At 61.0% G+C, this 12,878-nt stretch overlaps 1 protein-coding gene across 3 annotated transcripts in view; it reads right to left on the reverse strand.

Annotated features, from left to right (window-relative positions):
• Positions 1–6: 6 nt before the first annotated feature.
• LOC104833550 (lysosomal alpha-glucosidase-like) overlaps positions 7–12,878 on the reverse strand; it is a 14,789-nt gene continuing 1,917 nt past the window's right edge. Inside the window, exons 1-20 of one of the 3 annotated variants that reach the window (XM_010570280.1) lie at positions 10,684–10,741; positions 8,930–9,467; positions 8,572–8,717; positions 7,449–7,614; positions 6,837–6,933; positions 5,662–5,781; positions 5,291–5,409; positions 5,091–5,222; positions 4,205–4,315; positions 3,268–3,381; positions 3,031–3,115; positions 2,576–2,693; positions 2,080–2,213; positions 1,806–1,957; positions 1,511–1,659; positions 1,279–1,420; positions 978–1,076; positions 686–850; positions 458–604; positions 7–220 (exon numbers count right to left, since the gene is read on the reverse strand). In XM_010570280.1, the coding sequence (XP_010568582.1) occupies positions 158–220; positions 458–604; positions 686–850; positions 978–1,076; positions 1,279–1,420; positions 1,511–1,659; positions 1,806–1,957; positions 2,080–2,213; positions 2,576–2,693; positions 3,031–3,115; positions 3,268–3,381; positions 4,205–4,315; positions 5,091–5,222; positions 5,291–5,409; positions 5,662–5,781; positions 6,837–6,933; positions 7,449–7,614; positions 8,572–8,717; positions 8,930–9,467; positions 10,684–10,706 (2,820 nt within the window). In that variant the 5' untranslated portion in view covers positions 10,707–10,741 and the 3' untranslated portion in view covers positions 7–157. Of the gene's footprint in view, positions 221–457; positions 605–685; positions 851–977; positions 1,077–1,278; positions 1,421–1,510; positions 1,660–1,805; positions 1,958–2,079; positions 2,214–2,575; positions 2,694–3,030; positions 3,116–3,267; positions 3,382–4,204; positions 4,316–5,090; positions 5,223–5,290; positions 5,410–5,661; positions 5,782–6,836; positions 6,934–7,448; positions 7,615–8,571; positions 8,718–8,929; positions 9,468–10,370; positions 10,413–10,683; positions 10,742–12,878 lie in introns of those variants that run through there. The other 2 variants (XM_010570281.1, XM_010570279.1) reach the window with 2 other exon arrangements.

Below are 12,878 nucleotides of genomic sequence, written 5' to 3' on the forward strand. Positions count from 1 at the left end.
CCCCAGCCGTGCTGGGGGGGGGGGCCCGCATGGCGGCAGGTGACAGTCCCCACTGCCTCCTCCGCGGTGGCATCCCGGCCTCGAGGGCTGGAGCATCGAGCATCCCCCCGGATGGGTGGTCTCGGTGAGGTGGGGGTCACCCCCGCGGCCCCCCCGCTCACAGCCACTGCAGGGAGAAGCCTTGGCTGAGGCTGAGGCCCAGGTCGCTGACGGTGAGAACCTGCGGGAGGAGAGGAGACATTTTGGGGTACAGCCTCGGTCGGGGGGGGGATGTTCCTTTCCCCTACGCAGCTTGGCTGAGCTCCACTCCCCCTGAACGCCGACATGGCAGGAGAGCCACCCCGGAGTCCTCACCCACCTCCTTGGCCACCAACCCTGTGACAAGGGCTAGCAGATGAGGGATGGAGACCCCCAGGACAGGGACCCCCAGGACAGGGACCCCCAGACGGGGCCATACCTCATTGTCCAGGTAGGAAAAGGGCTTCTCCTGGCCATTCAGGAGGACCTTGCGGGGTGGCTTCCGCACCCCAAAGATGCTCAGTGTGCCAATGGTGACCTCGGTGGCCTCGGCGCTGGCGTGGAGGACAGTGGAGGTGAAGATATTCTGTGGGAAGGGATGGCGTGAGCTGAAGGTGGCCAGGTGCCATGGGACCCCCCCACCCCTGCCCTCCCCACCGTGTTCCACCTGCGTGACGTTGAACACCAGGTAGGAGTAGCTGCCCCGCTCGAAGGTGTCCAGGCTCTCGCCATCGTCCCAGAAGAGGTCCCCCCACGCGGTGGCACTCTGGGACAAAGCCACGATGAGGCGCAGGGGATTCCCTCGGGTCTCCTCGCTGGTGGTCCCCGGTTTCTGGGGTTCAAAGACAGAGGTGCTGTAGGGTTGCGAGTAGCCAGGGTGGGGGTCCAGGAGCTTGAGGTGCTGGTGGGGACACGCACGCTGTGGACCGACCCCAGGGAGGTGACGGGTGGGCGCTCACCTGGGTGGGCAGGATGGCACCCTCCCGGACATGCAGGTTGAGGTGCTCCAAGGGGGCTGACATCTTCAGCATCTCTCCGCTGCTGTTCACTGAGGAGCCCTGGGCAGGAGGCGAGAGACACGGGTGTGAGGGGGTCAGGGGTATGGTGGGGGGGGCTCGGGCACAGGTCTGGGGAGCAGCCATCCCCACCCTTTCCTCCAACGGGGCTTGCTGGGCTCAGCCACGGCTTCCCACCCGCAGCCCTGAGATGGTCGGGCAGGGGCCGGCTGACCCCCCGGCCGAGCGCCGCGGTGCTCCTCACCGTGTAGAAGTCGTACCACACGCCTCGGGGGAAGTAGCCCGTGACTGAGTCCACCCCAGGCTCCAGCACCGGTGTCACCAGCAGGCTCCGGCCCCACAGGAACTGCCTGTCCAGCCCCAAGGTGGCCACGTCCCGGGGGAACCTGCGGCGGTATGGTGATGCCGCTCAGATCAGCCACTTCTCCGTGATCCAGCCTAAGCATCTCCCCGGCTGCTGGCAGGAATGCTCTTACTCAAAGAACAAGGGCCGGGCGACGGTGTCCCCTTGCAGGTGGGCACGGTGGAAAAGGGTGTAGAGGAAGGGCAGGAGGGAGTAGCGGATCAGCAGCACGTCCTTCATGGCCGTCCTCGCCGCAGGGCTGAACACCGTTGGGTCCTGGGCCTGGGGGAGATGCGGGGAGTCAGCAGCGGCCCCATCCCCAACCCCACCAGGCATCCCCACTGCCCCCGACCTGCATCCCACATCCCGTGACCCGCATCCCACATCCCACCCCTGGGATGCCTCCCGCTGGGCACGCTGCCCTCCACCTTCTCATTCTGGGTGTTGTGGTTGCGAGCAAAGGGGTAGAAGGCGCCGAGCTGCATCCAGCGGGTGCACAGCTCCTCCGAGGTGCTGCCGGAGAAGCCGCAGATGTCCGCCCCGACCAGCGGGATGCTGAAGAGGCTGAAGCTCAGCAGCCCTGAGGGCAGGGAGAGTCAGCAGGGCGCGGGGAGTTTCAGAGATGTCTCTGAACAAGCAGAAAGCTCGATGGAGCTGGGGGTGCTGGTAGGGGGGGGTCTGCGTGCAGCCTGTGCTACCCACCTGGGATGGAGTAATACATGTCCTTCCATTGGCTCCGGTTGTCGCCTAGCCAGTGGCCTGAGTACTGGCCCTGGCTGGGGAAGGTGGAGCGGGAGATGACGAGGGGACGCTTGCCCCGGATCTGGATCAGGGCGCTGGAAAACAACAGGGAGATCTGGGGGCAGTAGGTGAGAGCAGCCTCCCAGGAGTTTGCCTTATCCCACAGCGGTGGAGGGAGAGGTCCAGCCCCATGGCAGCCCTGCGGTGCTGGAGGGTTGGCCTGAGCAGTACAGGGAAGGCTCAGCACCAGGACCGGCTTCACCCACCCATCCCTCCCTGAACAATGTCATGTCCCCTCCTCTGCTGGGTTATTCCCATCCTGGAGGCTGTGAGCAGCCAGAGCATCTCCCCTTTGGGTCAGGTACTCAAATCGCCATCGTTTCCCTACACAGCCCCGAGCAGCAGGATTCTGTCCCATCCCATCCCCAGGCCAGCGGGAAGCGGGATGCTCAGGTACCTCGCCGTGGCTTTGGCTTCCATCAGCCCGTAGAGGTTGTGGAGGTTGTAGTGCACCGAGGCTTTCTGCTTCGCCGAGGCACACACCGTCTTTGCGAAGAGGGAATCGCCCAGCACGGCTGCCAGGAGGGAGAGCCCCTGTTGGCACGCGGTGGTGGTGGGGTGCAGGGGACACGGACCCCCCCCAGGCTCACTGGCTCTGGGTCAGCCCTCCCACACGCAGGACTCAGCTATCGCTGCCAGCCCAGCACTGAAAGCTCATGCAGACGGTCGCATCCTGCACCCTGACATGGCTCCGGCAAGCGTGCAAGGCTTGGGCATAGATACCGCCATACACAAGTAGGGATGGAGGCAATGTCTCTTAAAACCGATTTTCCCCCATCACACTCGGTTGCCAGTGATCTCAAAGCACACCGTACCTACCAGCACCTCCTTGTATTTCATCTCCCTTCCTACCTGGGGTGTAGGGTGGGCTGTCGAGCTCTCCTGGGGGGCAGCCGTCTTCAGACCCATCCATGAAGTTGGATGGTTCATTCATGTCCTAAGCAAATTGTGGAGCAATTTCAAGGGGGAGGTTTTAGGGATTAGACCTGGAAAAGCTGTAGTTGAGGGACAGACGGTCCTGCTAGGACACACGCTGGGTGCAAGCCCAGTGGCTGGCAGGGAGTGACCCGTGGGAAAGGAGGCACTTACGATCCAGAGGCCATCGAAGGGCACATGGGCATGGAAGTGCTGCAGGTTCTCCAGCCACCACTGGTGCGTGTCTGGGTTGGAGAAGTCTGCAAAGGCAGTGAAGCCGGGCCAGACCTGTGGGGACACCACAAAGCCACGGGTTTAGTAAGCCAGTGATTTGCGGGGGGCCACCACACGGAGTGGGGTACCACAGGGGTGTGAGCATGCTGAAGGACCAAGGGTGAAACAGGCAATAAACCAGACGATAAACCCAGGCCAACTGCTTCGAGTCCTGAGTCCTGCACGTACAGCATCCCTCCTGCCACCATGGTACCTGGGAGCACGGGGGTGCTGAGCACTCCCTCACAGCCCAGTGGGCAGTGGCAGCTGATGGAGCGGCCACTCTGCCTCCGCTTGCACAAGCCCTGACACCTCCTAGCCCAGGGCTCGTCAGGGAAGAGCTGTGATTTGTCCATGCTTTGCCTCACTCCAGGAACTTTAGCCAATACATTTTTCTCCATGTTTTCAGGCTACATCAAAAGCCCCCTTCGTGTAGGTACCAAAGGAGAGCTGGTGGGAGCAAACAGCCGGAGGGGGACTAACTAGGAGGGAACCACCGCGGAGCAGATCCAGAGGCGCGTGTCCATCGCAGACAACCTCCCATCACCCCAGAAACAGGAAGGGAGAGAAATCAGATGACCGCCCTTGGGCAGCACTGCCGACTCCGTTAAGCTCATATGACTTCCACGGGCTCCTCCGCTGGGGCAGGAGCTGGCTCCCCGGGGTCGGTGGAGACGCCGGGAGGTGACACGCAGGGCTGAGGGCTGAGTCAGGCTCTGGCAATCATCCTGGAGATGTCCCTCGGCCACTTGGCTTTCCCTTCAGCGCGAGGGATGAAATCCTAGCCCTGCTATTGCACAACCCTGCGGGGCCGGGATTTGGCCCCAGAGCTCCTCACCTGCCCAATGAGCGGCTGCCCTTGGGTGGTGTTGAGGAACAAGCCCCGTCTCAAGCCTTCATCGAAAGGCCAGTAGGAACCGCGAGGATTGGTGCTGCTGATGCCGGGATCCTGGGGACGGAGCAGAGAGTTAGCGCCATTCCTGGCAGACCGTGGCCCCTTCCCCCTGCCAGACCGGTGTGATTCAGAGAAGAGGACAACCCAGACAGGGTTAGCCAGAGCCCACACACGGCGGCTGTTTCCCCCAAGGGGAACAGAAACTTGCTTCAACACTTCCAGGCATGTTTTCTAAAATGCCACTTCTGCAAGTCCCCAGGACCTGTTAGGGCGTTTTGGGGAGGGGGGGACAAATAAAAGAAATCTTGTACTTATGCAAGAAACATCGGGTCATGGATGGGCTTGGGCTACAACAGGGAGTTCAATGGGCAGGGAGCCTGACCTTTCCCTCCCCAGGACCCCCTAGTCCCCACCGCCCCCAGCAAGCAGAACCCGCACCCCCTTTCCTTGCAGAGGGAAGAAGGGAGATCACAGCCGAGTCACGAGATCCCAGCACTCGTGGGGATGTGGGGGCATTCGAGCTGACCACCCACAGGTTAAACAGCCTGACGCACAGTTCCTCCATTCTTTCACCCACGGGGGAGAGGGGCATCCCTGTACTCCCACAGCAGATAGGAGCACAGCACGAGGACCTGGCCTGTGTCTCCATGGTCCCTGCATTAGGGGGATTTCCAGTGGCAGTTTACGGTGCCCAGCACTGGGGACCAGCCTCAGATAAAAATCCCCAGGGCTGGGGATTATCAGCTGGGACCATGAGCATCCCTTATGCTTCTGTCTTACAGCCCAGCTCTGCAGCAAAGACAGCACAGGAGGAGAGGAGGGGGAGTACCAAGATCATAACGTAGCGCTGCCTGTGTTTGTGGAGGTCTTCCACCAGCGAGGGGAGGGAGGCAAATTTCTGGGGATCGAAGGTGAAGTCCCGGTACCCGTCCATGTAATCGATGTCATTCCACTGCGCATCCTGCGGGACAGAGGCTCAGGGATGGGTGACGGAGCCCGGACCCGACCTCCACGGGTCTGAGGGGTTACCTGGGGGATCTGGTAGTTCCTCATGGCTCTCACGGTCTGCCACGTCTCGTTGCTGGATCCGTAGCCCCAGCGGCAGAGGTGGAAGCCGAGCGCCCAGAGCGGTGGCATGGCCGGGAAGCCTGCAGCGGGAGGACGAGAGCATGGATGGGGTGTCCCAAGATGACAGCGGCATCTCAAAAGGATGGGGAGAGGGGGAAAGGAGGTGATTGCTGACCCATGATGTACTGGGAGGGCTGGGGATAGGGTGGCTGGGGACCGCTGACCCCTCCCCAGGTGGGAGGGTTGGGGATGGGGATGAAGCTGGGGTGAGACAGGGGTGGGGGCACGAGGAAGGTGCCTGCAGATGGCCATGCTGGGGTGCGGGCACTTACCTATCACCTGCTGGTACTGCTGGATGACCATGTTGGGATCAGGCCCCAGGAAGATGTAAAAATCCAGCACCCCCCCGATGGTCCTCCAGGTCAGGCCTGGAGCAGGCTGCAGGACCACCTCTTGGGCAGAGGGAGGGGGAGGAAAGAGAAAAAGACAGTGACAATTGGGGAGCAACCCCCAGACCCCGACCCCCACGGTGGGGACCAGGCAGCACCACAGGCGACGCTCAGCCTCTGGCAGGGGAATGGAGAAATCCCTGCTTTGTGCTCAGTGAATGCTGGACGGGCATCTGGAGGCTTAAATCATCACAGCCCAGGGAGATCGCTGGTTCACGCAGGGAGAGAGCTTGCTATCCTAAAAATTTGTTCTTCAAGCCCAGAGCTGCACCGTTCTCCCAGCTTCCACTTAAAGACCAAGCACATGCAGGGCTTTCCTTCACATCCTCCCCCCAAATCCCCTCCTAAGTGAATCAAGAGCTACTTGTACAAGCAAGCGTGTGGGAGCAAGGGCTTTCCTGGGAAGGGCTTTTCACATGAACGAGACCTTGAACCTCAGCTCAGGTGGTTGCATCTCCCGCCAGCTGCTCCTTGGGAGCATCGCTGCCATAAAGCCAAGCGCAGCTGGAGCTACGAGAGCCCCGGTGCGCGCAGCATCATCCCAGCTGGCTGCAAGCAGCGGCTGCTGGGAGTAGACGGGTGGTCGCCGGTGCCATCCCTGACACGGCAGGAGCCCGCGGGAGCTGACACGTTATCAGCTGGCACACACGGGCGCATCCCACGGCCGCAGCCGGCGCGGCACAGCTGGGAAGAGCGCGGGCGGCAGACGGCATCCCCGGCTGCGCCCCAGCCGTGCCATGCCGCTGGGCCTGGGGGCAAGGCCGTTTCGGGTGGAGGGAGAACGGGCACGGACCCACCCGCGAGGGACCTGCTTTTCCGATGGCAACTCAGCAGCTGGGCGTGTGGTTAAACTGCTCGGCAGTTGCTAAAGAGCCTCGCTGTAGCCAGGAAACAGATGGCTATGCTTAATAACGGAGCCATCAAACCACATCTTTCCCTTTTACAGCTTCCTCTCGCCCCAAGTTCCCGAACCGGCCGCTCCGGCTGCTCCCATCTGTCCCCACCTGCCAGGTCCTCCTCCAGGGACAAGCTGGCCCGGGGTCCCCCGGGACACCTACCCATCGCGTTGCTGTTGAGGAGGAAAACCCCGTGAGCATCTCCACCCTCCTCCATCACCAGGTAGAAGGGGTGAGCGCCGTACAGGTTGAACGATTCCTGTAAAAAGGAGGTGCCGGGTGAGAGAGCAGCTCCCAGGCAAAGCGGGAGAGCCCCTGCGTCACTGGGGGTGAATAAATAGCCCCGAGTTGCATCTGCTGCCACCACCTAACCAGGCATCTGTCACTCCCCATGGGGGACGAGGTGAGGGATGAGGATGGTTTCGGAGCTGGTGCTGAAGGCCATGGGAGGCTGCTTCTTCCTCGCAGCTCGGGGGTTGCTACTGAGCTGGGCTGGGCGAGGGAGAAACCTCCTGCCTTGCCGCAACCTGTTGCACGAGCAGCAGGGTGGAGCGGAAAACAGCCGGGGCCCTCGGAGCGCCAAGAGCATTTTGCAATTGCTCTGAAATCCTCCCTGGCACGTATCTGCCTGTCGGCCTCGACCACCCCCTGCCTCTCCCGGTTCTGCTGCCCACCACCCCCCTGCCATGTTTTCCCAAGGCTTGTCCAATGCACTGGAGAGCGGTACCCCTGTCCTTGCCCCCTGCACCCCTACGGGGAGCGAGGAGATGGTACCGTGGGAGAGACGTCGCGGGCCCACAGCGTGAGGGTGCTCCAGTCCAGGCTGTGCAGGAGGGTGCCACGGTGCTCCCCCAGCCCGTAGAGGAACTTGGACGGGAGCAACGTGGATATCTGGAGAAACTGGTCAGCGAAGATCAAGGGGGCCACGGTGGTGTTGAGCCTGCCGGGGTGACACCGAGGAAGAGAGAAGGTCAAGAGGGGATGCTGGGATCCATTGGGATCCATTTGCCCATCAACAATTTATCCCTTGCCTTTCGAAGCATCCCAAGGGCCAGTGCAGCAGTGTATGTCCCACCCCGCATCCAGCCCCAACACCTTGGCCCAGGCCAGGCAGCAAATTTGGGTCTGGCCGGACACGAGGCACAAACCAGCCTGACCCAGCGTGGCACAGCCTTGCCTTTGACACCAGAAGTTTCCACCCAGGTTATTATTAACCACTGAGGCGATACGGCAGTGGGGTTTCTCAGCCTGTCGTTGCTGATAAGCAGCTCCCAAGTAAAGGAGGACCACAGGCACCAGCAAACAGGAAGGAGGAGGAAAGGATGGGATCCCGAAACACCCTGACCATATATGAACTGGCCTTTGGTGCTAACGGCAAAGCCGTGGAGGTGACCGAGAGCCGCGCAGCAAAGCCACCTGCAGTCGTTATCCCAAAAAAGCCTGGAGCCATGGGTGTTCCCACACCTTGGACAGCCAGGGAAACCCAAAAGCAGGGTCAAATAGGCAAAGCCACAACTCTTCGGTGGCCCTTTCCCCAAGTCACCAGGTCCCTTATTGGTGACATGCTGGGGACCTGCACAATGTTTGGCTGCTGTAGGACCTGGCAAGGAATTAGGGCACTGGGAGGTTTATGGAGAGGTGTTGATCCCATCCAGACCTGCCACGGCCACAGCAAGCGTGTGGCCAGCCCATGAGGCCAGGAAGCCATGTGCTGCCACATCCTCACGTGAGCACCACTGGAAGGACGAAGGTGAAGAGCAATTATTGCCTGGAGATCCTGCAGCGTGCTTTTTCCTAATGAAAAACCTCTGGAGAGTGTTCTGGAGCCTGCCTAGGGTGGGATGAGCTTCTCCCTTCTCCCCACCCACCACAGGATGCAGAGGAGGTGGGTTCTTACAGCACTGTCCCCGTCGCCTTGCGCCGCAGCAGCACCCCAAAGGGATTTCGGGAGAAGTCCAGGCTGTAGATGGGGTTTTCTGCTCTCTTCATCACTGGGGGAACCTCGAGGGGAACCTCGTACCGTGGGTTGGCTGCATCCGTTATCTGCAAAAGGGAGAAAACATGCTTTAACAACCAGCAAAGCAAGAGGACAAAGGGCTGGAGATGCTCATTGGCCACATACAGCCATGCCTGGAGCACAGTAGCTTCCAGACTCAGTCTGAGCAGGGGACAGTCACCAATAAAGGGGGGATGGAGCGTGCAGGGGTGCAGGAGCGCAGTCACAACCTCTGGAGGGCAGCCAGCGGGAAGCTCACCTTGATGTGCAGCCGCGTGTCTGTCTCAAACTCCACATCCAGCCTCAGCATCTCGATGTCCCGGGGGTAATAGGCCTTTTCCCTCCGCACCAGCAACCCCACCATGCCCAGTGCCGTCTGGTTGAGGCTCTCCAGGGTGTAGCTGGGGAAGTCAGGGGGGTAGAAGCACCAGGGCACCCCCTGCTTGCTCCCCGCTGGCAGGGGGCTCTCAATGAAGCAGCACCCCCGGCTTTCGCAGAGCTCCTGGGTCACCACCACGTGCCGCTCCGGGTAGCAGTCAAAGCGGTGGCTTTCGGGTATCAGGAGACATTTGGGGGGTGGCGTGGGTCCGGGCCAGCCCCCCGATACTTGCCGCAGCACCCAGACGGTGACAGTGCTCAGCAGCACAGCGGCCACCAGCAGCCCGCTGCCCACCCACCACGGGGCCAGCTTCCCACGGCCGGCAGGCGTCGGGACGGACCCTTCCTCCTCCACCCAGCACGCCGCCGGCTGCGGCACCGCCGTTGTCAGCTTCTGGTACGACTTCATCGTCCTGGTGCTGGAGTGAGGGGGAGATGGAGGCAGGCGTGAAGGAGTTGGAGGGGGAGAGCTCGCCCAAGTCTCCAGGACGGTTTCCCCGCTCCCGACACCCGCGGTTCAGGCAGAGGCTGCCCGCCTCTGTCCACCCCGGCACCCTGCATCGTGATGTCTGCGCCCTCGGCTAAGGTGCACGTGGCAAACTCGGCAAAGGATGGCTTTGCCAGGGTTGGGTGGTCCTGACCTTGCCGGCGCGCGGGGAGACGCTGCCACACGACTCTCCGCCAGCCCCAGGGGACAAAGTGCTATCGGCCTGAACCCCACCTGCTCTCGTGGGGTAGCAGAGCGGCCGCTCAAGGAGTTTTTTCCCGGGTCTGAATTTACGGGCTGCAGTGTTTCTGGAAGCTGCAAGCAAAACCGAGCTCCCTCTGCCCACTGGAAGGGAGCCGCGGTGCCGGGAGCTGCGGCTCCGAGGTGTGGAGCGTCCTCTGCTCTGAGCATCCTCTGCTGTCGCCCAAAGCCCTGAGTCAGAGGTTTTAGCCCCGGGGAGGGCTGAGCAAGGGAATATGCCGTCAGTCTTTGCCTCCCACTGATAAAATCTGATTTTAACAAGCTCTCAGGCAAACATCTCCCGGACTGTAAGCGAAGGAGACCCCCATGCTCCTGCTGAGTGTGAGGAGCAATCTCAGCACCTTAAATAAGAGACACAACTTTGTTCTCTCCGTCTCCTGCCCAAGCCATAGGCAGTCAGACCCCGCTCGCCTCCGCCCTGCAATCTGCAAAAGCTCAGCAAAACAGCTCTCCCCCAAAAGCAGATTTTATTCCCCGGCAGCCCTCCCCCAGCTCCGGCACCGAAATGGCTCAACATGCCAGGGCCTGGCTCCCGAGCCACCCCTGAGAAGCAGCGCCTTGCCCCACGCAGCACCTCAGCCTTATGCAATCGCCGGTCGCTTCCCCACGCGTGGGTGGCTTCAGGGTGGCTGCAGCCACCCGCCGTGGCCGACGAGCACCGTCGCGCCCGGCGTGCGAACCCCGAGGGACCTCGGCATGCCACCAGCCCATGCACCCATGCTCATGCCAAGCCGCCCCGCGATGTCACCCTGCAGTGGTGGCATTTGGGGGGGGGAGACGGACAGCAGCCAGGGGGGTCCCCAGCCCGGCACGGAGAGGCATCGCATCCCAGGACCCCTCCCTGCCAGGCCTGCTTGGGCCCCACTCCGGCCATGCCAGGCGCTTACATACACATGTCTCCTCTTGACATTGTGGCTGCGGGCAGGCAGGCAGCAGGCAGCAGGCAGGCAGGGCTCCCAGCCGCTGCAGCTCTGCCTGCTTCACCGTAAAAACCCTACAAGACGCCCGGCTCCTACCGCTCCTCTCTAGTAGCTGCGCCTCCACACACACCTCTCCGGAGACTTCTCAGCAGCTCGCTCCTCTGGTTTGTGTGGTTTGTATTTTTTTTTTTTAATGTATGTATCTACACTCAATCCTGTTCGAAAGCCCCGAGGTGGAGAATATGAGAGATCAGTGATTTTTTAGATTTTTTCCCAGCCTGGATGCATGCAGGGTCTCAAACCCCGGAGTATTAATGCCTCTGCTCCTCTTTTAGGGTGAGAGCACTTTACCCAAAGCAGCGTTGAAGAGGTGCCTGTGCTGAGTCCTGCACCGTGGCTTCAGGGAATCATGATGCCAGATGTGTTTTGAGCACACAGCAGGTGGGCTAGACCCACAAAACCCCACACTTCCCAAAACCAAGCCCTTTTTCCACCCAGGTTTTCACCAGAGGTCCTTTCTCCCATGCACTCCTGTTCATCTGGTTAACAAGTGTATATAATTGCACGCTCGCCTGCCCAGGCTTTCTCACTCTCGGGGGACTGGAGAGGTGCTCGTTGTTTACTACTGAAGGCCACTGCAGTCTAAAGGTCAGCAGCAAAGGACAACAGACCTTTGGAGCAGAGTTGCTTTCCCCAAGAAATGAAAACAAAAAGTAAGAGCTGTTGTGAATAGGACAATTCACCCAGAATTTCAGGTGACACAGCCCCCCCGCCCCACACCATATGCAATCTGTCAAACCCATGCTGTTGCAAAGACAAGGGAAAATACCTTAATTCTAGTGAGCCCCATGCATGGGGCTGTCATCACGGAGGGTGAGACCCCCCCACCCAGGACGCAGCCACTCCATCCCTCCTGCCCTTGGGGACCACCGTCTTGTGGATGTCTCAGGGAGAAACCTTGGATGATGCAGGGTGGCTCCGGCCACTGATTATACCACCCAGCGAGGGCATGGGGGCAGGTGGCCATTCTGAGGACATCGGTGGCCCCAAGGGTCCCACCATGAGCACCCCTTTCCTTGCTTGTCTTGGCTCCCTGAGCCACTAGAACTCCCCCCAGGACGTAACAGAGATCTGGAGACAAACCTCAGACGCATCAGTGAGCACCACGGGGATGACAAATCTGCATTCCAGCCCAAGCTCACCCCGTCCCAGTGCCTGGGACAGGTTTTCAACCAGTGCCTGCAAATCTGGGAGTGGTGAAGGCCAGCGCTGTTGCAGCCACATTGGGTGGCAGCTTCTTGCCGTCACCGGGGAGCTTTAACCAACCTCATTAGCTCAGTTCCAAAAAAAAAAAAAAAAGTGTTTCTTAACAGCAGGGAGGTGCATCTGTCCAAACCCCGCTTCAGCCAGGGCTCCCTCCGGCTGCATGGACCCGTGGGTCTGTGCCAGGCGTGGGGCACCCCACGTTTTGCAGCTCATGTTGTGCAAAGGGAGCAGTGGAAGATGGGATCTTACTCAAAGCCTCGACTATGGCCCTTAGATCTGCTCCGAGGGTATTTGGCCCCGAGGCTGGAAAGCACAAATTGCATGGGGCTAACACAGGGTTTCTAATATAGTTACGAACATGAAAAAATCAAAGGGAGCCCAGTTTCGATGGCGGCAGTCGGTTTTGGTCAACCACCAGTGTTATTACATTTTTTGGGATGCATTTTCCTCATTGTTGGATGCTCCCGGTGTCTGAAACACCGCTCATGCCATTGGGGTCAGGGCGTTGTGTTAGCAGCTCTCGCAATTGCACAAGGGAAGAGCAACGATTGGGTTCAGGATCTGGCCCTGGGGCAGAATTTGGCCCCGCTGCGGTGCTCAGGGGGCTCCAGGGCCCGGCAGTGCCTGGGCAAAGGCCGGTCCGGTGCCCGGTGGTGGAGGCCAAGCCCTGCCAGCGGCCGCCTCACGGACCCCGGGGACCAAAACAGGCCCCTGAGCACCCCAGAGACCCTCATGGTGCCCAGTCCCCGTTCCCCCCCGGCCGCCTGCCCCGACCCACTGCAAACCCACCCACGCGTGAGAGTGCAAAACCCCACGGCCACGCCGCGCCGCGCCCCCCCTCCACCGGGGCTGGCCGGGGCAAGCGGGAGCTTTCGGAGCGCACGGAGCCGGGGAGA

Source organism: Haliaeetus leucocephalus, unplaced genomic scaffold (assembly GCF_000737465.1).
Source record: "Haliaeetus leucocephalus isolate CR32 unplaced genomic scaffold, Haliaeetus_leucocephalus-4.0 Scaffold295, whole genome shotgun sequence".
NCBI classification, from domain to species: domain Eukaryota; kingdom Metazoa; phylum Chordata; class Aves; order Accipitriformes; family Accipitridae; genus Haliaeetus; species Haliaeetus leucocephalus.